Genomic DNA, 27,623 nt, shown 5'->3' with positions numbered 1-27,623 from the left:
TCACCTCCAAAGAATGGAAAGTCAAGCAAACGACATTATTTTTCTCATTTAACTAGAGATGTAACAGGCAATTTTATTTTAGTTGTTAAATCACACTCCTAACCTCCTTCCAAGCATGTCTAGGGGCTTAATTACCACATCTGAACAGAAAGCCAGGAAAGAAAATGGAGACAAGGAAAGACAGGGAGAAACCATCTTCTCGGATGTTCCCTCCCCAGTCTTCACAAGTGTCAGAGAAAGTCCAACCCTATCAGGAGAAGAGCCTTAAGTACCTTCTAGAAAAACAAGGCCTCCCTTGGGAAGGACAGCTTGACCTCAAGTGACAACAGGAGCTAACTACTACAGAGAGAACACAAGGGCCATCCATAAATCTTGCTTGAAAACCAAAGCACAGCACAGATGGGGGTCAGCCTCAGAAGACTTGCCTCTTCCTTCCCCACCCCCATCTTCTTTCAGGTTCCCTCTAATCTGCTTTTAAAGTTTTAGGGTTGGGTGATTGGTGAGGTGTAAGGCTGGGAATGTAGGGATTTTGAATGTAAAACTCCAGAGGCTGTCCCAGAGGAAGAAGAGAAAGAACATTCTATCCCAAATGACACCAAGCTGACTTAAATAAGTTTATTTGTTCAGAAAAGGTCAGTAAAGTCGTGCTTTTCCCATTAAAATTGTATACCACCAATCAACACGAAGGATAAACACAACTCCATGTACCAAGAGATCCAAGGCTTGCTAAAAATTCCCCCAGTCTCTCTAGCATATCAGGCTGATGTATCACACACAGAAGAGACTGAGCTGACTTTGTGGCACCCCAGTGCAGGCGAGATGAAAGTGAAGCCAAATACACCTTTGAGGGCTGGAATAAGTGAAAATCAGTTAGAAAAAAGGTTCATCATCCATTAGGCAGTGTGCTTCAGAAAAGCAAAAGACATGGGACAAGCAACTTGTACTTTCAGAAAAATAAAGCAGGGACCTGTACAGCTAAAAGAGAAATTAATTAATGGGAAGAAGGCAACCTATGGTTAACGTGGTCAAGGCAAAGAAAAAGGAACCCAAGGTTTCAATTCTGGTCATTTCCATAAAATCTATTTCAATCACACAACCACTTTTTTTTTTTTTTTTTTTAATAATTCCATTTCTCTTTTTTTCTCTCCCTTCCTCCCTCCCTCCTTTCCTCACCCACCCACCCTTCCTTCCTTCCTTCCTTCCTTCCTTCTTCCTTCCTTCCTTCCTCCATTCTCTCTCTCTTCTCTTTCTACATTTTTTAGTTTCTTCCCTGAGTAGCAAAGGCAGTGCTAACTCCATTACAGAATTATTGCCAAAAGATACATTGGAATAATCTGCAAATTTAGAAATTCTTCTCAGTATTTTCCTTTTAGTAAATATGAATTTCCTATTGGAAAATAGTACTTTCCTTTTGTTTTTACTAGTCTTTTTTGACCTCGAGATGGTAAGCTCAAGGGCAGGAACACTTTTTGCTGTTCTTCTATATCCTGCAACACCTCCCTCATGCTCAGGACACGGCAGGAATTCCATATGGTTCTTTTGAATTGAAATGAATCTCCCCTAGGGTTGCATACCCGCGCCCCAACCTTTTCTTACCCTCAGAATAGGAACCTTAAATGGTGATCCTTTCCCACAATAGAATGTTAGCACTTGAGAGGACCTTAGAGATCTTCTAGTCTCATCCTTTCCTATCCAAAAACGGGTATTGGGTAAATAAGGTATTCTTAATTTTTAAATAGAAATGGGGTTTAATTCTAAATTCTCCAATGTCCTGGAGGATATTCTTCCTTTGCCCTCTTGCTTCTTGATTCTATACCCTCGTGTGTGTGTGTGTGTGTGTGTGTGTGTGTGTGTGTGTGTGTGTTGTGGGGGAGGGGGGATGAGTACGGTTCCAAAGATGAGGTGATATCAGAAGAGAAGGGAAGTTGTTTCCCCTCTTTTGCTGAAAACACAAAATATTCCCCAATTCCATGGAATTGTCAATTTATCTGTAAGACAGAGAATGATGCTAAAGATTAGATTCAGAGACATCTTTTCCTGTTCTGAGAATACTCTCTTTCCTTTAAGAAAGTCAACATTTTCCTTTTATTGTTTTTTGTAATCAGATTTGCTGCAGGGATCCCCAAAGTTTTAAATCGGAAATGTGATATTCCCTTTTCCCCCTCTTTTCTAGCTGCAAACATTTTTCACCTACATATGTCCCATGCTAGCGCTGTTACCTTCACCCATCTTAAGCAGTAAGATGGTTTTAACTGAGAGCCAGGAATCGAACCACATGGATAAAAGGAAATCACTGCTGGATGTTCAGTGGAAATAGGGTGCAAACTCCTCACAGAAATCAGAGCTGTAAAAGGTCTCTGAGCTAGACCAATTTCATGCCTTTTACCTTAAAAAGAGAATTATTTCTCTCTGTTTTCCATAGAGCCAAGGATACTAAATGAGCCTCCAAGGTACTATCTCCACCCTTCCAGTTAATCAAGTCTGAAAAAAATTCCTGGAAGCAGAACAACGAAGGGAGGTTGCACTGTGAATTGTCACGGCCTTCAGAATTCCTGTGATTTATAGAGGAGAACAAAGCTTTTCCGTGCATGTTGAAGGTGCAAGAGGTTCTTAATTTATGGGTTCAGAGTTGCAGGCTATAGCAGTAAACCTGCTAAGCCATTGAATCACTGCCAAGGCTGACCTTCATGTAGCCTGCAGAGGTCAGACAGTCTTTTCTCTGCAAGTCAAAGAGTTCTTGGCAAACCCAACACTCTTTTGGTTGAAGCAAAGAGCAAAGCACTTGAACCAACAGAAGCTCAACGTAGGCAGTCTTTTGGAAAGAAACGAGCAGGAAACACTCCCCAGCATCATGAAGGAAGGGAAACAACTGGAAAGTCAGGACCCTTGGTATAGTTCACCTTCTCCGAAGAGGTAATAGCTTTATGTCTTGCTCCTTCTCCTGCAGAATGACGTTCTCTGCTCTGGAACTGGGAATGAGAGGCGCTGGTTGGACTCTGCTAGGCACTGAAGTAGACCAGAAGATCTTTGGGAAGACGAAGGATGCCTGATACATGTTTTGCCTCCCCTAGGTTGTTCCTCACCCCTTTCACTGTGTCAACTGCCCTGTGTTTGTCTTTTCTGTCCTCGTGTCACTTAGCCTTTCAACACCTTCCTCCCGGCAGCACGCTCTTTCTCTCTGCTCCTGTGACATGACTCTTTGCTGGTTTTCCTCCTCCAATGCCTCTTCAAACTCTTACCCATGATGCCCCCTTCTCCACCCTACCATTGAATGTGCCCTCCAGAGCTCTGTCCTAGGTTTCCCCCCTTTATTCATTAAATTCCCCCCTGAAGTGATCTTAGTCACCCCAGGACTTTGGCACCACTTACATGGTGCAGCCAAGAGCTCTTTCCTGAGCCCCTGTATATAGAGGGCTCAGGTAGAGACTGTATATAGACCTGCCTGGTCTGTATTCCTACTTGGATATCTCAGGAGCACCTCAAACTCAACTTATTCAAACTTTCCACCCCTTCATTACTCTTCTTCCAAGATCCTCGGCTCATTTGCTCAAGCTGGACACCTTGGAGTTGCCCTTTATTCCTTCTGCCCCCTGATTACCTCTCATATATTCCATCACCAACTCAACCCCTTAACCCTCTCTGATCCACGGATTTTCTCCAGCCTTGAGTCCAGGTGCTCAGTGTCTCCTATTCAGACCACTGCGGTAGACTCCTGGCCAGCGTGAGGGCTCAGGACACACCACCCCAAAATACGAGTATAGGAGATTAGATCCCTCAACATATGCCTCTTTGGTATATTGATTATTTCAAGGCAATTATTTGGAGAAACTACAGACACAGTTTCTGAAGTCACTTTTTTATAAGAGAATTGTGTGTGAGGCCATGGGTTCGAATCTTAGCAACGGGGAAAGAGAAAGAGGAAAAAAAGAATAAAATTAGATCAATTATTTAATTAAAAAGGGATCTAAGTCATATTATATTGAATGTTTAAAGAAGTTCTCTCTCCAAGGAGGGAAAATTTGTGCTGAGACCTGAATTAACAAAAAAAAAAACAGCTGCATATAAATCCAGGGCCAAGTGTTGCAGACATAAGGGTCAGAATGTGCAAAGGCTTGGGGGTGAGGAGTGGGCTAAAGAACTATTGGGTGGGTGTGTTTGAGAAGCATAAAGAAGGCTAGGGTGGTTAGAATCTGGTGGGCAGGGAGAAAACAAGCTAGAAGAGGTCAGAGAAATAGCAAAGGGCTTGCTCAGGAAGAGTTCAGTAGGATTTAGGATTTAGGATTTTATTCTGGATGCAATGGGAAGATATTAAGAAATATGATCTATGTTTTCTAAGAAAATAATTATTTGCTACTTGGGGACTAGGCTAAAGAGTTATACCCCTATTGGCAATGAGATCTCTTAGAATATCAAGGATAACTAAAGGAAAAAGTAAAATTAATCTGATAGTCAAAACTTTTTACTTCCCTTGGGAAGTAAAATATAATAATTATAAAGTTTTTCATAGACTTTAGTTCTTTGGGTAATTTTCAAGTCTTCATTGATAAATAATGGGACAATTTTCCCATCTTTACTGGACATTAGCTAAATAACAGGTCAGCACCATTATCAAATTTGCTTATGTATTTACATGCAATATGTTTATGTACTGATCATTCATGAATATGATGAATGTGATCCACTTGATAGACCTTAAAAAAAAAAAAACTGGATAATTTCTGATAAACAAATGCCTTCAACCACTACCAACTGCAGAACACTGTCATCTGAGCTCTGCCTTTTGAAACTCACTGATGCATCTTACATTCATCAAACTCATTATTTATGAGCAGTAAGCTATACAATGACATGAGAGCCATCCTCAGGGACACATCTGCCTTATACCTGACATGGTTTATCTCCAAGGAAAGAAGAAGACTTCAGTTTTTTATCATGTTATTAAAAAAAATGTACTGTGGTATTTTTAGACTGGACCCTTCTTAAAGCATGGGATAATGACTTTTGCCGACTCCTATTGATAACAAAATACATCCATAAGTTATGGAAACAGAGATACCAAGTCACTGTTTCTCAAATTAAGAAGGGCTGACTGCTGGAGTAGATGAATAGGGGCCTCTTGCATTTCTTCCTTCTTCTATTTAGCTGTAACACTGTTAAGACATTGTGATACAAGCCAGTTTACCTTTCAGAAGCTAGACTCATAGCCAGCAGCCACAATAAATAATGAAAAAAAAGGAGAATTCTTTGTTATTGTTTTTTGAGTCAGGAGCTTATCATATTGCCAGGCTGGCCTCTAAGGCAAGATCCTCCTGTCACAGTCTCCTGATTAGCTGGGAATACAGGTGTGCACCACCATGCCTAGCTTTGAGAATTCTTTTAAGGAAAGGGGCAACAACAGACTCTCAGTTACTTTGCAGTGCTACTACTTTAGCTTGGGCAGAGAGCATTAACTTTAGCAAAAGTCCTAGCAGAAAATTAGACACTAGCAGCCAGAAGGGAGCTTGGTATGGAGTCATGAGCTCTCTGTTGAGGGTGCTGTGCCCAGCCAATGCTGTGCTAACTAAATTTTTCTTTCTTCCTTTCTTTCCTTCCTTCCTTCCTTCCCTTCCTCCCTTCCTTCCTCCCTCCCTCCCTCCCTTCCTCCTTTCCTTCCTTCCTTCCTTCCTTCCTTCCTTCCTTCCTTCCTTCCTTCTCTCTCCTTCCCTCCCTCCCTCCCTCTGAGGCTGGCCAATGGTCAGCATGGAAGGACTGGCATTAAGGAAGGGAGACTCTACCACTGGGCTGGGTATCAGTGGTAGGACTCCAATATGGAAAACCTGGGCAAAACTTAAATAGATCTAGTGGGTCTATTAATTGGGCAACTTCAGAAGTTCACTTCGAACAGTATGAAAGTTCCTCAAAAAACTAAAAATAGAACTACCATAGATTCAGCTTTACTAATCCTGGGTATTTTTCTGAAAGAAATGAACTCGGCATACAAAAGAAATAACTGTACATTTATTTTTATTAGATAAGACATGGAATCAGCTTGGGTACCTGTCAACAGATAAATGGATATGATATCTATCATAATGGAGTATTACTCAGCCATAAAGAATGAAATCCTGTCATTTTCAGGAAAACAGATGGAACTGGAAGACCTCATGTTAAGTGAATAAGTCAGATAGAAAAAGATAAATATCACAAGTTTTCTCTCATATGTGGAACCTAAAATTTTTAAAAAATGATCTGGAAGTAGAAGAGGAACTATTAGCAAAGGGAAGTGGGGAGTAGGAAGCAGGCAAGAGAAAATAGAAGGGAGGGTACACTATCCAAAGCACAACATACTTCAGCAGGTGTGGAAATGTCAGTGAAATCCATCAATTTGTGCAATTAATATGTTATTAATAATTATTTTTTTAAAGACTAATAAGAAAAGTTCACTTGCTCAATGTCTTCTTGATTGTCCTGGAAAACTTTATCTGAAAACCCTGAGCCCCAGTTTTGGTCACATTTCCCATGAACCAGCAGAGTACCACAGGGCTCTTTCTCCTTCCTCAAAGGCCATCTGCTGGAGGCATGGTGGGGGGTAGGGTGGCAAGGAGATGTAGGAGATGAAATGCACACCTGTGGCACCTGAAACAACGTTACGTCCAGTCAGCTCCCGCATCATCCTAGACTGGTAAGTGCAGCCAGATTCCATTTCCATTTAAAGAGATGGTTCAAGTGACTTAGAAACCAGGGCTGAAATGTCCACCAGAAGGAAGTTCAGAGACCTACCGCTGACACTTAAGGGTCCTTATTTCTGGAAACCTGAATGGTTTATTGGTATGTGCACCTTATAATATGGAAGAAAACCACAGCAACTCTTGGGAGAAATATAGTACTGACAGTATTATTCATAATAACATTAGCTGATATTTACTGAATATTTTCTATATACAAAGGCCCACGCAGTACCTTATTAAAACCTTGCAGCAACCTTAAGCTCCAGGCATCCTGGTGTTACAGAGGAGAAAAGAGGGTCAACAGACTAGGAAGTAAAAGCAGTCAAGACAGTCAGACTCCATACTCTGGGTTGAACATTAAAGTTGCAGGCACCAAATGATATCAGCCCTCTCATTTGTTAACTGTGGAAACCAAAGGACATGACGTGTAGTGAGTTGTCATATTCTTTTTTTATTATTATTATGATTATTTCCCTTCTCTTTCTTCCTAGTAAGGGGGATTTTCATCTTTAAAAGACACCCACACAATCAAACCTTAGCACTCACACAAAAATTATTGAAACATCTGTTTCATCTTATTAATGGCTGGTTTACACAACTGGCATAGGTCTTCCTAATTTCAAAAAACCTTGAGTCAATACTCCAAGTATTCAAGGCACAAGGAGGAATTATCAAAGTCACGACTTGAACTCTCTTAGTTTATCTATGTAGAACCTCTTCGGTCAGGGCCTCATGCTTTAGTGTCATCGAGGAGCTAAACATTCTGCTCCTTCAAATTATCCTTTCATTTTTCATCCCTCGCTCTGCATCCCCCTCTCAAGCAGTCTTTTAATATATCTGTTTGTAGATTATGCAAAGGCATGCAAGTACATGCCAAGAATGCTCATCTCACACACGCTCCTGGCATAGCGAAAAAGCACAAAGGAGTCGGAAAGACCCACCATAGGCCTCAGCCCTCTGTGTGACCTGTGCGACCCTTGTCACCTCTCTGAGTTTCAGTTCCCCTTTATCCGGAAAACAGGCAAAACCCACCTTTTTAAAAAAGTAAGTGAGCAATGTAATGTGTCTAATCATCAGTAGAAACTCAATGAATGGTAGATACCATTATTTTAGTAACTACATAAAATGAAAGCTGGCATAACCCACTTAGCAAGGCAGGTATGAGATTGGCCTCTGGCATGAACATTGAAATCACATTTCTTTGGGCACAAAATGTTTTATAAACCCCATTCAGAAACTAGCCTGTCCACAGAGGGCAAGTCAGAGCAGTGCAGCCATGTGTGGCTTACGCTAACCAATGGTGGTCTCCTTCATGGTGCCGCCTATCATAGGGCTCAGTTAATGCTGCATTTAATTATTTATGGAAAGGGCAGAGTCCCAGATAATTCAAAAGAGCAAGTATTGTGCTTTATAAACCATTAATTCAATTTCTTTTCCATAATAACTACTTTAAGAATATTCATGGCTAATGTCTGGCATTCTATGAAAACACATAGTATTTGATGATAAGAAACTCATGACTTCTCTGACTCAGGCAGAAAGCTCTCCTGAACTTCAACTATTTGTTGCATAAAATATCCAAAGTAGGTAAGAGGGGTGGTCTCTAATGACATGCAATGCAATGTATGAGACACTAATTATATCATAGCAATGCCATTCAGATTTTATAAGACTTCCTACCTGCACATGAATCACCATCAGTTAAATGTCTGGTTTGAATCAGATCACTATATTAGTGTGAATGTAGTGCTAAGGAAATCAGAGGGCTTATTTCTTTCAGAGACCTATTAGCCTCTTTCTGTTTGTGGTCCCAAAAGAGTGTGTGACAGGGACACCGCAGTGACTATCTAGAGAGAGGTGAAAATCATCAGCTCTATTAGATAAATACCACAAAGCATATGTCCTCTCATCAATGGGCCCTCTGAACAGTGCTTTCTAAGAGGTTTATATTACTACGATATACGTACACGTTTAACCCGAGGCATACTGTGCAATTCTCACTACAACCTTAATTTGTATTCATGCAACCAACATTGCCAAGTGCATCCTGAGTGCAAAGGACCGCCTCCCCAGTTGCTTTACCCACAGCAGGGGTCTTCAAAGCAGGTATGGATCCCTGGGGGTCCTTTCAGAGGTACACAAAGTCCTCTCCTTTCCAACTACATATCTGCACGAGCCTGAACGTGAAGCAAAACAACCTATCAGAATCCAGAAGTGCAGAAGCAGATATGAGAATCCATTAGTCTACTATAAAATCAGAAGTTAAAGAGACTTGCAAAAGGTAAAACAATGCCACTCTTCTTACTCAAAAAATTTACTTTGTTTTGGGAAATACAACTTTTCATTTAAAGATGTTACTTGTTACATTATATTGTTTATTATTTTTAATGGGTCAATTAATATTTCTAAATTTTCCTTTGTTCGACTTCTAATATGATATTACCCACATAAACATAATAGATATAACCCACATAAACAAAAGATCTTTGGGATTTTCAATATTCTTTAAGAGTAGGAAGAGGTTCTGCAACCAAAGAAAGTTTTGAGAACCCCTGTTCTAAATCTCTCTCATTTGAATTTTACAGCATTTCAATTCCCTTTGTCCACATTGTCTTGGAAGAATTTATTGCTATCTAAAATATTATCATACATTTATTTTTTTAAATTTATCTGTTTTCTCCACATGCCACTCATTTGCCTGTTTGTTCCATATGCATCCCTTACTCTTCCTCAACAAAAACATTTCCAGGCTCCCTGGCCAAAGACAGTGGGAATAAGCTTGGACAGGAGACTGAAGGAAGAAAGCAGGAACCCAGCCATCTGCACTCTCCTTGCTTTGGGCTCCAGTTCTGGCTGAATGGACCTTCCCTCAGTGCTCCTGGTTCCTGATGAGCAGCCCTGGCTTCAGCTCTGGTAACACCCTCTCTCCCTTGTTCATTCACCTTTAGCTTCCAACTCCTTTTACCTGGTTGCAGGACTATCCCAGTTTGACTTTGAGGCTCTCTCAACACTTTGTGTTAGTTCTTCACATTAATTCCTATTAGTATACCATTTGTTATGTGATCTATTTTCCTACCTGTAATGTAAGCTCCAAGAGATCAGGGGCTTTGTCTGTCTTGTCCACTATCATATCACAATTCCTTAAAAATATACTTTTTAAAAAAATTGACAGCCCTGTGGGATAAATGTGAGTGTTATAATTTTATGTATTTAAAAAAAAAAAAGTGGGTCTCAAATTTTAGCTTGCATCAGAATTACCTGGAGACTTCTGAAAGAGATTTCTGGGCTAACTCCAAACATTTATGATCCAGAAAATCCGGTATGGGGGTCTAAAAATTGCATTTCTAGTAAGTTCCCAGCTGAAGTTAATGCTACTGGTCCAAGGGTCACTTTGAGAACCACTGTCCTGTATAATACAATTAGAACACAGCACAGCTCGTCCTATGTCTAATCCTTCCACTGCACCTTGGCAGGGGTATTTAATACCAAGTTTAGCAGTCAGGAACATGCCACCAAACATATCAGCTCACTTGACAGCTCTTTATGAGACCAGAATCCAAGTATATATCCCATCAATCATCCAGCTTCCTATTATTTCAGCCTGCACTGCTCTGGAAATAACAAATTCCTAAGTATCCAAATCTACATAAACTATTTCTCCCTTTCTTTTATCATTCTAACATTGAATTTTCTCAAGCATCAAAGGTGTGTGATAGCTGGATGTGATGACACATAACTACTTCCAGCAACTTGGGAGGCTGAGGCAGGAGGATCAAAAGTTCAAGACCAGCCTTGGCAATGTGATGAGACTCTCAGCAACTTAGCAAGACACTGTCACAAAATAATGAAAAGGACAGGGGATGTAGTTCAGTGGTAAAGTGCTTCTGGGCTCAATCCCCAGTACCACCCCCCCACACACAAAAAAAAGTGTATTAAGGATTTAGCAGGGGAAAAAAAAAACAACAACTATATCTGTCCCTTGTGATTATACAGATTTCATCTTTTATTTTCTCTTACTGAGGAGTTCAAGTTAGTCCAAACAGGTACTCCACTCTCCAGGGCCTTCATCATTAGAGTGGCCACTCTCCAGACCACCTTCTACTCTGATACGCTCTCTTGAATTGACTCAAAAGCCAGGCATTCAGATTTCAAGATCAATCACCAGGGTTTCTGATAAGAAGGTGACAATTTAGTTTGGTTTTAGCACACTTCCTGACCATGCCCAGAATTTCGTTGACTCATTAAGCTTTGGCAGTAGGCTGGACTTCAGGGTACCAATGTGCACATGTCTGGTCTCTTCCTTGAGTTGCCAATGGTCAACCTTTAAATAATTAAGAGAGGAGCGGCATATGTATGAAACACATTCTTTTTTTGCACCTATGCAGATAATCAATAATCAAACACAGCATTTCCCCCCCCACATCGTCCCTTGAAAGAATATTCTGAGAGAACAAGGCCATTATAGTTATTTCATGCACCTTGTGATTGGATCCAGTTTCCAGTCAATGTAAACGTCTGCCTTTTACTACCCTCATCCTCAGGTTGAGGGGTGGGGGAAGAAAAAAGAAAGAAAACATAAAATACTCACATCAGCCTACATTTTATCCCATCCTTTCAGATGTCGACTATAAATGGGGTTTGGATACTGGGAAAAAAGGAGATGAACTCTTTCAAGATAATCATGAAGGTATTTTCACAAGTACATTGGAACTTTAAATAGGAACATATATGAAAAAGCAGATCAAAATTTTTCAACTTGAAAACAAATGCTTTATCCCTACTTAATCTCTATCATTTTCATAAAACAGGGAGTTATAGTCATTGCTTTCATCTTATTTGTTTTTAAGTCATTATGTTTTTGGAAAGGGGGAGCATTATAATTTCACTAAATGTAGTTTAACAAAAAGCTTTGTAGATTTGCAGTTAAGCGAGTCTGGATGCTGAGCCTGGATCAACCACCTACTATAAAGGTGTCTTTGAGGGAAGAAACTTACTGTTTCCTCATTTGAAAATAGGAAGTATAATAATAATAGTCAATCAGGGCTGCTGAGTGGATTAGAAAATATATACATATTGTTCTAGATCATATATACATATGACTAGCACAATGCTTGCCCCCAAAGAGGTAACTAACATTAGTTAAAATATTACTCTATTTTTTGAACTTCAAAATTACTACCTTACACAAAAAATGGAATCTATAGCTTTCAGCTGATATTCAAGTTTTGATTAATTAATATCCTAATGGATGTGGAAAAAATTCTTTCTGTGATTACAGGAACTGACATAATCTATGGCTTTTCTCAATTTTTACTTCAAATGGAAGATAAATGTGCACAGAATATTTTAGGTAAAATTCTATAAAATCAAGCAGTATAAACCATAATAAATCAGAGGTCTTCCCTTTTTATGTCACTGTGAAAAGGAAATTAACCTAAAATTTATTCAGCACTTAACAGGAACAGGCTAAGTGCTTGGCTTCATGATGTCACTTAATTCTCATTACCTACAAAGAAGGTATTATTATTCTTACCCACTTTTCAGATGAGGAGACAGTCTCAGAGAGGTTCAGGGATAACCAAGTTTACATAGCACACAGGGAAAGGAGAAGATCTGAAGCAAAACTGAACACAGGCCCTTAACCTTTACACTAATTCTAGAAAACAGAAACCAAGTCATTGTCCCATGTGGTTTGACAGCTACTGCCCTCAGATGTGTCCTGGGACCTGGTACATATTTGTTCCCATTTCTGGGACATATTTACTCACATTGCTGGGACATACTTGCTCACATTTCTCTTCAGAGATGTGGAAAGACAGATGCCCTTAGTGGTAAGTTTTTTTTCCCCCACTGTGGGATGACCAAATATCTGACAGCCATTAACAGTAAATCTCCAATAGTCAACAACACTCTTTCCTCTGCTCCTGGTGGCTGTGGTCGGTTTCCCTAGCTAGGCCAGGCAATCACAGTGATGTTGAGGGAAGTCTTAGTGATGCCCCAATGCTGAGGCCAATTTGTGCTGTCCCATTAGGCATTAGGACTCCATCACTTCAGCAAGACCAGAAGCCAGGTGGGAACCTGCCATTGCCTGCAGGTTGCCAGGGGATGTGACACAGGAAGTGGGCAATAAAACCAACACCCATCTATTGCCTGGAGTTTCTCCTTTAAATCATCATTGCCCTCCAGCACTGAGGCTTGGGCAGCATGATGGGAAACACTAAAAGTCTTTGTTTCTCCGAAGAACATTTTTTTTTTCTCTTAGAAATAGCTAAGACATCCAGTTTGTCTCCTGAGAAGGCAGACTTCAATTTCCAAAGACATGAATTAAGGATCAATTAGATGTATCACTACAAGATGTGTTTGCATAACAAAAGGAGTCGTTGTCAAACTTTCTTCCAATATTAAACTTTTTCTGAGAAATGAAAATATTGTCCAAGTGACCAAAAAAATGCAACCGCCTCACAACTTTCAGGAATACATCTGTTTAACATACACTATACAGTGCCATCAATCAATTCATATTTTCACAGTTGCAACATTTCATCAGGCACTACTTTCTACAGGGTCAAGCTGGGTGCTGTTGCCTATAGAAGAAACAAGAAGTGAAAGTGGTTTTGTGCTGGCCACATACGCTATCCGTGTGAAATGTCCTCTCCAGTTCTATTGTGCACCCCTTCCTCCTTCTACCTGTCAATGCCGAGTGAAGTCTGTCTCATCCGTGGAATATTTTCTGTTCCTTCCACTGGCTCCACAAGATACAGCCAAAGACAGAGGGGAACATGGATGATCAAGTGCACGAGCAAAGGCTTGATCTAGTTATGCATTTTCACCCGAGGTTTCCTCCTTTCTCAGCTCAGTGCACCTGATGAGTCTACTCCATCATACTGCGACTGTGTGGTACGGAAGGAACTCACATTTCAACTTTAGCTACTCTATGTCCCAACACTTTGCCAGGTGTCTTCATGTTGCATGCTATTTAACACTCTCAACAGTCCCACCAAGTGGGTACTTCCCAATGCATTTTACTGATGAGGAAACGGGATCAGAGAGACTGAATATTTGCTAATAAAAGTTAATAACTAGGATCACACTCAGGTCTTAGGGGGACTAATATGTCTATTCCCTTTAACTACTCCTCCTCCCTTCCCAAACTGGCTTGTCTTTTCAGAGCATCCCTTTCACTAGAAGACTGAGGGGGGAAAACCTGATTATGTGAGGGGAAACATGGATAAAATTATCAATTGGAATTTGAAATTAGCATGAGGCTTTAAAGAATGGTTCTGTTCGCAGAGGCCTCTACAGGTAAGACCTCTCTAGACCTATAGAGATACTCTGTCAATCCAGAGGGGAGGTTGGGCACTGGGCGGGAGTAGAGAGAAGGCCTCTAGGGTCAGGACCCCTGCCATGTGCCTTCACATTTGATGCTGAGCTGGCCTGCCTCCCCAAGCACCACTTACTTCCAGGGTGCAACTTCAATGATGCCATTAAAGTCAGAATTAAAGACAGAATTAAAGTCAGAATTAAAGGCAGTTAGTGCAGAATAGGTAATCAGGTTGAATAGAGAAAATGGAGGTCCATCTGAGTCCAGGAAGTTGGAAACTGCCCCTAGGAGATTGGAATGTTCATGTCTCCAGAGCCCTTGGATACCACCCTTCCCAAAAATGTTGTTAATGAAGCAACTCCTCAGCAAAGAGCTACTAATCAATGTCCCTTGGGCTGCCACTCCCTTCCTGCCTGACACTCCTCTTTGGTCCTTCCAGCCCACCTGCTCACCCATGGCCATCCCATCTCCCAGTCACTATGCAGGATGGGGGAAATGAATAAGATAAGGGAGAAGAATGTAAGAGAACACAGGAAACTTCAGTTGTATAAAAGGGACAGGACTTCCTCATTTCACAGATTGCACCTTTGGGTTCCCTTCTTCCCACTGGGAGAAGTCTGTTTTACTCTCCTTTAATAAAGTTTCTTACTTTCTACTCTATGCTTGCCTTGGCATGCTTCTCTGGTATTATACTTCAACATTTGAGCAATCAGGATTCATCAAGGTAACCAGTGGTAGCACCATGGCTACAACTGACCAACCACCAATGGAGCAGCAGATGTCCCCTTCCCTACTCAATTATGACCTTTGTTTTTAATCTCTGGTCTCCACTGAATATCACATGTCCCAGTTTCCCTTCCCAGCTGGTGCTGAGATGTAACACCTTGTCACCTGAGATATGGCCCATTAAAATTACATAGCACAGGTAATGGAGAACCCAGAGCAAGTCAGGACAGCAGGTAATTAGCCTTAATTTACAGGATAGTCTCCAGGCCCCTGTCTCCACTGCCCTTCCTCTCTGCTTTTTAGCATACTGGAGGTCCTTTCCAGAAGTATCTCTTGGGATTTGTTGAGCAGGGATGGTTATTTAACACTGTCCACATTAACTTTACCACCAAGTCACTGAAGTCCTGGGTCACAATGTAAGAGTGAAGAGTTGTGACCCTCCACAATAGACCATCAATTCTCCAGTGGTGGTAGTGAAGGCTTGGGGAGGGGAGTAGATTCAGCTGTCTCTGCATGTTTTCCATGGACAAGCAACTGAACAAACTTGGGTAGTACCAGATTCTAGAAGAGGCAAGTTCTTGAAAGGCACAGAGTATTAGACTTCCCACCTAGAATAATTTGAATCAAATGTAGGAGCCTGACTGTTTGACCCTCCTGTGACTGCTGGTTTTCTCTTAGGATGTTCTTTAGAAAGGATTCAACAACTGAGGTAGCAGGGACGACCCAAGGGTGATGCTGACTCTGGGGTAAGAACACCACGGACTTGAGAGATTGGTGTAGTTTCAAGCAGGGCTTTGGAGCCCAGCTGTGTTCTCTGTTTTGCCTGTGTGATCCTGGGCAAAATACTGAATACTTTTGAGTCTCACTTTTCTGGTCTGTGAAATGGAGATCATACTATCTGCCTTATGAAGTTGTTTTACAGGTTAAACAATGTACCACACATAAAATGTTAAGGTAATATGAATTCAGAAAGTGGCAAATTTCCTTTCATGCCCTCCCAACTAGTAAATTCCTAGGAACCAAACAATTTACCAGATTCCAAAAGCAAACCATGTTTCCAGAGCCTTGGAAAAACTTACCAGTTCACAAGATTATTTATGGAGGTGGGGAAAAGGGGGCTCCACTCCTGGCAGTAATGATCTGAGGACACTTACTCCATCCTTGAGAGATACAGTCCAAGTAACCTTGCCCAACATTGGTTTTAATGAGCAGATTGCCCTAGATGGGACCAGTGGGCTCTCCCTGACTTCTCTAGCTAACCTGCACTCACTCTCTGCTGCAGTTAGCTGATTTGATATTGGACGTAAGATTTAGTACTCTGTGTTTTGAAAACCAACAGTAAAGACCCTTCCTAGTGGCTATCTCTCTAAAGATTTAGGTGCTCATCCCTGAAGCAAGGAGTTGGTCTAGCCCCAAAAGAAACAGTGGAATTTTCCAAAGCCTATAAAAGATGACAACCTGAAGAATTTGTGATTCCCATCACCAAGTGATTTAGCAAGGAAGACTAAAAATTTTTTTAAATCTCACTGAGTCTTAAAATACAGTTTATTATTCTGCAGATACTATTCAGAAATTGTCTAGTAGTCCCCATGCATTTTGGTTGATAGTTATATAGAAAGGCCTGGAGTCAGGGGTGGGGACTAACACACATTTATTTTTAGTAACTCATGTCTCAGGCTCTGGGGTGTGTGTTTATATTCATATTGCCTCATTTAATCCTTATGATGGCATGATAAGGTCAGGATTATAATCCTTAGTTTATAAACAGAAAAATGGAAACATAGAGATAACATCTCATAGCAGCTCATAAATAGCAGAGCTAGTTGATTAAACCCAAATCTGTGTACAAGTCTACAGTGCTATTTCTACCATATGGTAAATACTTTTTGTTGATGCACATTTTATCTTGCCAGTGTTATATGGATTTATATCAAAACTTAAAAATATAAGGGAGACCCACAGCAGAAAATAAGAAGTTAAAATGTATAAGCTAATTATAATTAACCCTTCACCATTCTAAGTCTGAGAAGTTCATCCCTAGGGGAATTTTTACATTCTCACATTCCTTGCCACAATATTTTGAGAGAGGATGAAATCAGATGTGGTCTCATGAGAGAGACTGCCAAAGGGATGCAGCCATTTCCACAGTGCATTTGACCACTGGATAAACTACTCATTTTAGAAAAATGTGCAGAGTGATTTTAGCAACTAGCCATCTGGACATTCTATAAACTGCTCCAAGATAGGGACTTTGGATGCTTTGCTCTCTTGGTAACTAAAACAAGATCTGGTCCTGCACAGCAAACACTCATTGGATAGATGAGTGAATGAATGAATGAATGAATGAATGAATGAATAGCAGTAGCAAGGTGTAGTGGGCCAGCAAAGGGTTTTTATGAGCCTAAGCATCCTCTGCCCAATCCCAGAAGGGAGCCTGGGAACAGTTATGGTACCTAGACACACTGCCTAGGCATGTCGGTGGTGATTTTTTTAGAGGAGCAAAAACCAAAACAATAACCATGTATTAAAATATTCTAGAAAAAAAAAAGATGAAAATTTCTCCATCCTACACATCCAGCTAAAACCATTCATAGAAAAGCCTCCGACCAGAAGGCTTTCCAGAAGGAAGATCTGTGAAATAATGATACAAGCTATGAACCATAGTAGTATGTGAAGACAACAGATTTTTGGTCAAACTCATATTCTGACTCCTAAATTCTGTAGCAGCAGTGCAAGGGTGAGAAAGTCCTTTATCATCTTTAAACATCGGCCTCCTCACTGGTAAAACAGAATGTTAACTTCATTTTTACTCCATTCAGCCGTTGGAGGAATTAAGAAAGACTAAGAGTAGCAGGTACTGCCTGGCATTCAGCAGGCTCCATAGAAGTGAGTTCACTTTCCCTCTTCTTTTCCCTGATCTTTCCTATTCTGGCTCCCATTTTATTTAAAAAACCACAGAGGTGGGTGAGCTCATGTAATTGTGTTTTATGTGTTCTTATTCTTCCTTTTCAAAGACTTTTAAAAAACACATGAGTCAGAGGATTCTAAGTTTTCTAATCAATTTTTTTCCTGAGTTTCAGATCTAAAATATTAAATCTTATTATATAATGGAAAAATAGGGAAGCCAGAGGCAAGAACACAGAACTTATTCTAATTAGATGAGCAAAAGTTTTTTTTTGTTTTTTTTTTTTAATGTCTGTGGTTTTCTGTTTTTCTATCTCGGCTGTTATCTCTAAAGGTGGTTCGAGAGACAATCGTGAGGAGATAGCCCTTGCTTCTGAAGTTGTGGCTGTTTTCAGGGCTCCACAGGGACATCTGTTGGGTTCCTCGCAAAGGAAACCAGAGGGGTCCAAGGGAAAGTGGAGGAGACTGTGGTTTACAAGGGAGCCACATCTGTTTGGTATTCTCCCATCTGAGAAAGCAGGACTTCTGGAAAGGCACAGGTCTCCTTGTTAAACTTGAATCTAGCAACAGATGAAAGCCTTTTTTTTTTTTTTATCTTTCCTCATTGTTTCAATGGCAGAGACCAACAGCCATTTATATCCTTTAATTCCTAACTAAGGGTGAAGCCTTCACAGCTGCAGGTATTTTCCGGTTCCGTTTCCTTGGATTACAGTCGGGAGGAGGTGAAGTTTGATGCCCTGCCAGTCTCCAGGCAGGAAACAGAAAGACACCCTGGATTGAAAGCTGCAATTCTAAGCAGAAGTCCTGTTTTTTTGTCCTCCCAGAGGTCTGCTGTTTGCCTAGAGTTCTTTTTTAATGTTATCCTGACAGACATCTTGATCGTTCCCATGATAATGACTCATGACAGCACAAAGATCAAAAGGAAGAAAAGTAGGCTGGAATCAGGGGGAGGAAGAAGAGGCTGAAATGCAGTGTAGAAGAGAAAACGTCTCCTAAAAATAGGTTCTTCCAAAAGACACCAACAATATCTGGGAGCAAATCACAGAGGTATGCAGGATGCTGATGAAGAGCCTCATAGTGATGGGCGATGCTGGTCGTTTTTAACCGACTCCTAACACTGCACCTTGGAAAGGCTAAACAGAAAATGAAACATGGTAGAAACAAGGTGCAGGAAGTACCCAGGAATGGTGACAGAGGGATTCAGAGACATTTGTCACACTTTGCTTTGTCCATCAGTACCATGTACATACTGACTTTATAAGGTTATCTTTCCATTAACTTGTCCATCCAACCAATCATTTATAAGATAACAGGACTGGACTTGGTGCTGGGATATTCAAATGCATAGGACATTTCCTGTAATTATAAGGAGTTCACATTCTAATGGGTGAAAGCTTCTATGGAGGACATAGCTCTCAGTTGGGACTCCAAGGATTCCCCAGACAGAGAAGTGGATCGTTAATGACGAGAGAACATGGGAAAAAAACCAGGGTAGAAAACTGAATGCTTCCAGGGGAAGGAAAAGCATTCTGGGTGGTTATAATTAACAGAAGAGTAGTATGTGCTTATGAAAACTGAAGGTTCATAAGGAACTCAAACAGCTCACCAGAAATAACTCAATTAAAAATACACAAAGGAACCTGTCGTCCCAGCAACTCAGGAGGGTAAGACAGGAGGATCACAAGTTCAAAGCCAACCTCAGCAACTTAATGAGGCCCTAAGCAACTTAGCAGAGACCCTGTCTCAAAATTTTAAAAAAGGGCTGGGGGATGTGGCTCAGTGGTTAAGCACCCAGGTTTCAATCCTCAGTACCAATAAATAAATAAATAAAAAATACACAAAGGACCTAAACAGACTTTTCTCCAAATAGGACTTGCAAATGACCAACAGGTATATGAATGGATAATGAAAACTGTGGTATACATACACAATATGGCATATGCATGAAGTTTGTATATATCCAGTGGACGAATGGATTTAAAAAATGTAGCATATATATACAATGGAACACTATTCAGCTTTGAAAGGAAGAAAATCCTGTCATTTCTGGATGAACCTAGAAGTTATGTTAAGTGAAAAAAGTCATGCACAGAAAGATAAGTGCCATATGATCTTACTTACATATAAAAATCCAAAAAAGTTGAATTTATGAGAGTAGAGTAGGATGGGAGTTACTAGGCGTAGGTAGGGGGCAGCTGGGGAGATGTTGGTCAAAGGATACAAAATTCCAGTTAGCTAAGGGGAATAAGTTCTTGAGATCAATTGTACAACATTGTAACTACAGTTTTTGTTTGTTTGTTTGTTTGTTGTAAACTTCAGGTTTTTAGGTCTCACCTAAGAGATTCTAATTTAGTTGTTTAAAGGGGAGGATCAAGAATTTCCATTTAGAAGAGAAGGTTCAAGTAATTCTGACATAAATAAAAGTTTGAGGACTCTAATTTATATAGCTTAACACTTCCCAAAAGATGATGATGGTTTTTTGTTTTTTAAAACAAAGATGTTGGGTCAAATTAGGAAACACCACATACTAAAGTATTTTCTTCTTGGAAATTCATAATGCACATTGCCATATTAAAAGTCCTGTGGTAAAGAAATCAATTTCACTCAGTATTTCCCAGATGTATTTTTCCATGGGGGTGGGGTGGGGGATCATATTAAGATCTCTCAGAATACCAGTGTGCTATGGAGTATGGACTGGGTAGAACCGAAACAGAAGACTCAACTTGTTCTCTGAGTATTTTGAATAAAGAAATGTCTAGAAAAAGAAAGCAAAGTCGGTAACTCTGGGGGACATGGAGGCATCCACCCATTTCCTCCGAAGTCTAAAACCATCTATGATGCCCTGTTTTCCAAGCAGACAGCCAGAAGCTGCCTTGTTCTCAAGTAACACACATAGCTTTGCACTGCAATTCCTGTTCAGCAATTCTATCTGCTAGGGAGAAAAAGTGCCCAGAGTTCAAAGTATCCAGGAGCAGGCACAGGGGAAGGACAAAGAGGAGGTATCTTTGTGCACATTTATCTATCTTTATTGCTATCATATGTTCTGCTCAGAGCTTTGCCCATTGTTTATAAGGTTTCCAGAAGAGAAAAATTCCTCCCAGCACAGTAAGTAGCTCTGGCAGTCAATGAAAGTGCAAAAAGACAAGTCTCTAAGGAATTCCCATCTCTCCCAGGTGCCCAGAGAAGTTTTTTAACCTACCTTCCATGCCTCTATGCACACTACCATACAGTCTACCTCCTTCCTGTTTACAAGGGACAAGAGATAGAGGGAATTGGACAAGCCTTGGTAACAACAGGATTCTGACAAATCAGTTTGTGTGCTGAATATTTCAAGATGTTTAATATTACACCAATCAATTTATATGCTTTTTTTTTTGTATAAACTTAATTACTTCCATACGCCCCTTCTCAACTTTCCACATGCCTCATGGGAAACCACTCCCCCCACCACCCCACCACCCCCCGCCGCTAGCATCTAAAAGTGATTTCAACAGTGTGCTTCAAATACTTTTTTTGTAATACCTCTGTCATCTTGGAGCTTTTTAAGAATGCTAATAGCACAGTATTTACTCAATCATTCCAGAAATATTTCCTGAGTGCCCCCACAGGCTTGAGGACACTGTACTAGGCACTGCAGATACAATCATGGAAGTAGGGTATCACTCATTCCTATTGAGTCCTAAGAATGAAGCACTGAATTCTAAATTTAGCCCACCAGTGGTCCACAGCATAAAGAAATATAAGAGGCAGAAAAGGTTTGGTCCTTCCTTTAAGTTTTTTATGGCTTATAGCACAAAACAAACCAAAGCTTTTGCATTTTAAGAGTTCTGGTAGGTCCAGCAGCTATGCAAGGGTTGGAGTTAACAGTGCAGCTTGGAATTAATAACCTATGATTAGAAAGAAGGGAACAGAATGCCAGGATCTTCAATTCCCCAAAATGTGATCCCCTATTTGTTTGCTCCCCAAACAAATCCATGGATTCCCACACTGGGGTTTATTAATCCTAAAAGCTAAATACTGCCAGTAATGCATCAGAATCAATATAACCTCAACGAGCTAATTAGTCAAAAAATAAAAATCTTACCAAGATAACTGGGTAGATTTGGAGTCTAGTTCTAAGAAAGCCAATTAGATCAAATCTAACAGAGGATCAGCGTTCTCTGGCATGTAACACAGTTCTACTGGGGTCCAAAAAATAATTGTAAGTGCTTCATAAGTTATTTTTAAAAATTTCAATAAGGTTTTTAGGTATGGAGAAAGAAATTTCAGGTCTATGACTGATAGAATTCGGGGAGTCAGGCATCATGGTGCGTGCCTATTAATCCCGGTGGCTTGGGAAGCTGAGGCAGGAGGAACGAAAGTTTAAGGCCAGCCTCAGCAATTTAGTGAGGCCCTATGCAACTTAGTGAGACCCTGTCTTGAAATAAAGAATAAAAAGGGCTGGGTATATGACTCAGTGCTCCTGGGTTCAATCCCTAATGCCAAAAAGAAAACAAGAATTTGGGGAAACATTGCCACGGGTGCTATCCAGCACTCACAGAAAACTGGGGAGAACCACCTTCTGCACACTTTCTGAGCTTGAGTGGGGATGAGTGTCAATAAATAAATAAATAAATCAGGCTAGTCATGGACTTACCCACACATGTCGGAAATATATCCTCATTATTGATCTGGACCTCAATCCAATCCATAAGAAGGTTCATGTACTGGGGAGCTGGCAGCGCAGTTGGTTTCTTATACTTGAGGTCATCCTGCCACCGATACTCATATTTGGGGCCCCCTGACATCACAGGGCAGGTCTGCTCGGTACAGAATTCACAGATGGTGCCATAGATGAGGTTGATACGATTAAAGAAGTCCACCACGTGCACCGCCACCCAGTCATTCTGGTCTTCCCCGCTCGGAAGCTGCACAGCCGCCTTCAGGTCCACACCTGAGTTGAGGGAGGCCTGAGCCCGCTTGTGCAGCTCAAACCTCTGTGTACCAGGTTCAAACTTCCTCTTGGGCCGAAAGGTCTTGTCCTTGTTGAACACCTGCTTCAGGGCTATAGACATGGTCTTCTCCTTCTCTTCCTTTCTTTTACAGGATGCAAAAAGGCACTTGGAACTTTTCAGTGAGAGATCACAGCCCAACAGGGTTTTCCACTGCCAGCCCTCTGGCCCCAGCCTTGCAGCCTGCAACTTGTAATCTCTCTTAAATGGCCCCTTCCATCTTCTTCTTGAATGATAGCCAAGAGAACCTCATGTTCCTTCCTAAAGGCAGAAGAGAAAAGGGAATTTGTGAGTGGTTGGTTTGCATTTAAGAAATGATAGAGCAGAGAGGGTATGGGGGCACACGCCTGTAATCCCAGAGGCTCAGGAGGATGAGGCAGGAGATCACAAGTTCAAAGCTAGCCTCAGCAACTTAGCAAGGCCCTATGCAATGTAGTGAGACCCTGTCTCAAAATAAAAAAGAAAAAGAGCTGGAGATGTGGCTCAGTGGTTAAGCACCCCTGGGTTCAATCCCTGGTAGAGAGCGAGCGAGAATGAACAAATGTACAGAGGCTTAAACACATTTCCTGGCTTCCATTCAGGTATACAGACAGGAAGTTAAACCACTGTCCCATGACTCTGCACTGGTGCTGTGAACCATAGAAATGACTATAGAAGCAAAGACATCATTTTCTTCCTTCATGACCTTTGTCAAATCTCTGCTGGCTCTTCTCTGGGTGATCACAGTTCAATGAACCTCTCCAAGGTGGCAAGGATGAGTGTGTTGGTCAATGACCTTCATATACTCCATTCTAGAGCTTCCTCCATTGCCCTCCTAAGGAAGCATATCATTACCCCTCTTTTTCCAGAAAGATATTATGGGAGCAGGAGTGGCTATCATACCTACTTGGCTAATCAGAATTTCTCTCCTGGGAATTTAGAACCACATTCCAAATTCCAAATTCCAGCTTTTGTTGGATATGATTCATGATAGGTGATGAAAAACTGTCATGGCCCCGTATGGACCATGTGTAGTAAAGTTGAGAAAGATGAACTGTAAAACTAAAGAAGAAGAAAGCAAAGAAGAGAAGGAAGGAAGGAGGGAGGAGGTAGTGGCAGTAGTAGTTACTGACATTCAGAGAAAGAGACAAGAGCTCAAGAGGGCTTAGGGAGAAGACAAGAGAAAAAGGAGACAGACAACGAGAAAGGAAAAGTGGTTTCTTTTGTCCCAGATAATCTTCTAGGAAGTGGTTCCAAATCCTCCTGAAGCTTAGCTGTGCTTCCTGCCTTTGGGATTCCATTTGTTTTTCCTACATTAGTCAAATAAATCTGTTATTTTAGTTCAGCTAACTTGAGTGAATTTTGTTTCTCTCCAAGGATTCCTAACTATGAGCGCATTTGTCACCCCTATAACATGTCATCTTTTAAATATTCTAAATACCACAGCCTAGCTAGCACTTTGCCACAGAGTTGTCCAATAGAACTTTCTGATAGTGTGCAAATGTTCTCTATATATTTTTGTGCAATATGACAGTCGCTAGTCACATGTGTCTAACGAGTGATTGATATATGGCTTTTAATGCATCTTAATTAATTTAAATGTAAACAGGCACATGTGACTACTGGCTACCATATTGGATGGGATAACTTTGAAGACTTCAAGGTTCTCCTTTCCAATAGTCTCATTTAACCCTCACAAAAATTAAGTGAGGTTTATGGATTTATAGTAGATACAGTAGGTTTAGAGCAGGTATTATTTTCCTGGATCTCCAAGAGATAAAATTACTTGCTTAACAAGGTCCTATAACTAATAGAAGACACAGTTGGGATTGAAATCCAGTTCACTGACCTCTAGGAAATGTTCTTTCCACATTACCTGACTTTCTAAAAAGTGAAACCTTTCAACCTCCCTTCAACCTACTGGTTCACAAATCTCTCTTTACCCAGAGTTTTATCCCTCTTACCTTTTATTCACACATTCCCCAAAGACTGCTAGTCTAATGTGCTAGAGGTGAAGACTCCCACTGCTAGGTCATGCTCTAACAATGTGAGCCAGAAGCCAAGGCCAGATTCAGAATTGCCCATCATGGACTCTATTAAAAAGGACTTGGAGCACAATCCCACTGAACTGTCTTTTTCCCACTTGGAATGGATTCTGTTGTCCCATAATCAAACATGGCTTGGTGATGCATTTGATCTTACGTCATCAAGGCACCTGAGATCTTTGCTCAGAACTGCTGGTCAGGCTGCTGAGTGGCTCCCAGCAGCTCTGCCTGCTCACTTCCTCTCCCCCGACTTCACCATCTTCCTAATAAGGTTTTCACTGACATGCCCTATCTGGAAGGTGGTTCTTTTTCCTCCTTCTCAAAGTCATTGAGCATTCAGTGCCTGCCCCAACAAAGAGATCCATGTGGAAAAGCAGTAGTCACAAGGCCTGAGGGAGTATGTAAAATCATAATCCAGGGAAAGTGCTGCAAACTCTAGGGAAAGCAAGGGGCAAACTCCTTCTCAAAAGAATAACTTCCCAAAAACTTAGCCTGCTTGAAAATAGGCCTGAGAAAATGGAGAGTCTTGAAAGGGCATTTCAAAAATAAAAGGGTGAGCTAGAGGTTGGGGAGAGAGAGAATGGTGAAGATTTTTATTTAAAAAAAAAAAAAAAAAAAAAAAAAAGGCTAGACAATAGTCCCTCTATGTCTCCAATGCTTAATTGCTGAGAGTGAAGCAGTAACAACCCAGCAGCTGCCTCTCCAATGTCTCCAGTAAAGAGGACTTGCTGTTCTGTTATTCTGATAATGAGGGTATCATCCATTCCCACGGTCCTCAGAGCATCTTCTTTCATGGCTTTATATGATTCTGCTGTCTCCCGTGGTCTGGAGTATCTATTTGTGTGGACACCATTACCTGTGACAGGTTCTCATGGATACCATGAAGTTTGTCTGTCACCTCAGATGGGAGTGTGAATGGGACAGAATAATCATAGCAAATCCTCAAAATCTTGCAGTGGTTGGTACTCAGAAATATTTAAAGAAATGCTAAAATCTTGTTTGACGTTTAGAGATTTTTCTCCTAGAAATACATAAACAACAAACTTTAAGATTTCAGTCTCTTGAACTGGATGGGTGTTTATCCAAAACTTAACCAGCTTTAATAAAATCACCTTGTCATTGTCTCTCCATTTAACAGGCTTCCCTGGGGAAAAAGACATCTTTGAAGGCTTATTTCCCAGTCAACCCTCTTAAGGGCAGCTCTTGGCCACCATTTATTAAATTCCACATATATCACTAACATTCCTGATCCTCCCCACACACTGTATGGTTGAAGTTATGATCATTTTTTTAAAAATTGAAGTTCAACTAGATGGAATAATTGCTAGAAATCACAAAGCTAGTAGATGGTAAGGCTAAATTTTGAACTCACATCCCTGTTACTGAAACACACATGAAGGTTTCTCACTAAAGCAGTCTTAACATCTCATGAACCTTATGTTTTCAAAGTTCCTGCTCCTGTTTTCAAATTTCTCACAAACCAGGTGATAAGGGAAGCCAGAGTGGGCAGTATCATCATGCCCATTCTACAGATGAGCAAATAGAAGCTCTGATCACCTAGTGCTGGATTGAACCTGTGAATCATTCTGATGTGGTTGGTCATGAGGCTGTCTCTTCTGGGGAAACCTCTTCCTCTACTGTGAAGTTCTTAGGGGAATGGTTGGTCAGGTGGGCCCCCATGCTGAAAGACAACAGCAAACAGGATGGGTAAGAACAGTTTCATCATGCCACCAAATGAACAAACAGGCATCCATTTGTGTCTTGTGCCAAGTGTCAGGCATAAAGACACTTTAAAGAGTTTGAAAGGAAAAAGGAAACAGCACACCAACCTGGTCTTACTTTTCATCCTCTATCCCTAGTGCAACTCCATTCGTGATTAATTCTGTCAGCTACTAAATGGTTAATGTTTGTCACATGTTAATGTGGGACCCCTGTAAAAATGCAGGTTCTGATTCAATTGGTCTGGGTGGCTAGTGAAAGACTGTAGTTCTAACAAGCTCGCAGGTGATGCCAAATCTACTGGTCCATGGATGATATTTTAAGTATCAAGGCCTGTCCTAACCGAAGCATCTTGTTAGAAATGCACTCTCAGGCTGCACCCCAGACCTAGCAGATCTAAATGTGCACTTCTCAGAAGAAGATGCTTTGAGAAGCCTGGGTTTGGAGGGATGCCTGGCTGGAATAAACAAATAAACGTCCAGTTGTTTTGCTGACAGTTTGCTTCAACTGTTCAGTTGAGTGTGCGTGTAATTGGATGGGGGGGTGCAAAGAGAGACCCACTGTTGTAAATACAACCGCCTTGGCAGATGGTGACAATGACCGCGTCTTTTGATCTGGATGGATTTGGATAGCACAGCACCCAGCACCTAGGAGGTCCCCAGTGAATACCTTTTCATTATGCCAGATGGGGAGCAGCTGCTGCTACTGCAGCTGCATGTGTGGAAGTTCCTTGGGCTCAGTAAAATGTAGCACTAGCAACAACACAGTGATTATTCTCTGTCCTTGTTCAGAATCCAGAAAGAAAAGGAAAAATTCTAAGTTTTGCTCCCTGGGTACAAACTCTAAGCAAATTCTGTTATGAATAGTACCTACTAAAAGGCTGATTCTCAAGAAATATTTGAAACTAATTGCTCGTTCAAACAAATAACATTTACTAAAGACCTTTTATTTGCCAGGGTTAGACACTAAGGACACAGAGTTAATTAATTACAATTTGGCCCCTGTTTGCGAAGAGTTCACAATTTTGTGTCTAAATTTGAGGTGAGTCTGAGGTTTTGCTTTTTATGCTACAATCTTAATGCACCAGAATGGATACCAACGTGACTCCCTTGGCTTATTCCTTAGGTTAGGAAATAAAAGGAAAATAAGGAGAAAGATCTTAGGAAAGATAAAAGCAGAAATCCAAATAAATGACATAAAACTGACAGAAGCTTCACGTGTTTCCATATTT

At 40.9% G+C, this 27,623-nt stretch overlaps 1 protein-coding gene across 2 annotated transcripts in view; it reads right to left on the bottom strand.

Moving 5' to 3' along the window:
* Mob3b (MOB kinase activator 3B) overlaps positions 1 to 27,623 on the bottom strand; it is a 194,386-nt gene that overhangs the window by 97,867 nt on the left and 68,896 nt on the right. For both annotated transcript variants that reach the window (XM_047525588.1, XM_047525587.1), the window contains one exon: positions 22,295 to 22,910. In XM_047525588.1, coding sequence (XP_047381544.1) covers positions 22,295 to 22,712 — 418 coding nt within the window. In that variant the 5' untranslated portion in view covers positions 22,713 to 22,910. The remainder of the gene's footprint in view (positions 1 to 22,294; positions 22,911 to 27,623) is intronic.

Source organism: Sciurus carolinensis, chromosome 14, assembly GCF_902686445.1.
Source record: "Sciurus carolinensis chromosome 14, mSciCar1.2, whole genome shotgun sequence".
NCBI lineage: Eukaryota > Metazoa > Chordata > Mammalia > Rodentia > Sciuridae > Sciurus > Sciurus carolinensis.
This window is presented reverse-complemented; position numbering and strand designations above follow the sequence as displayed.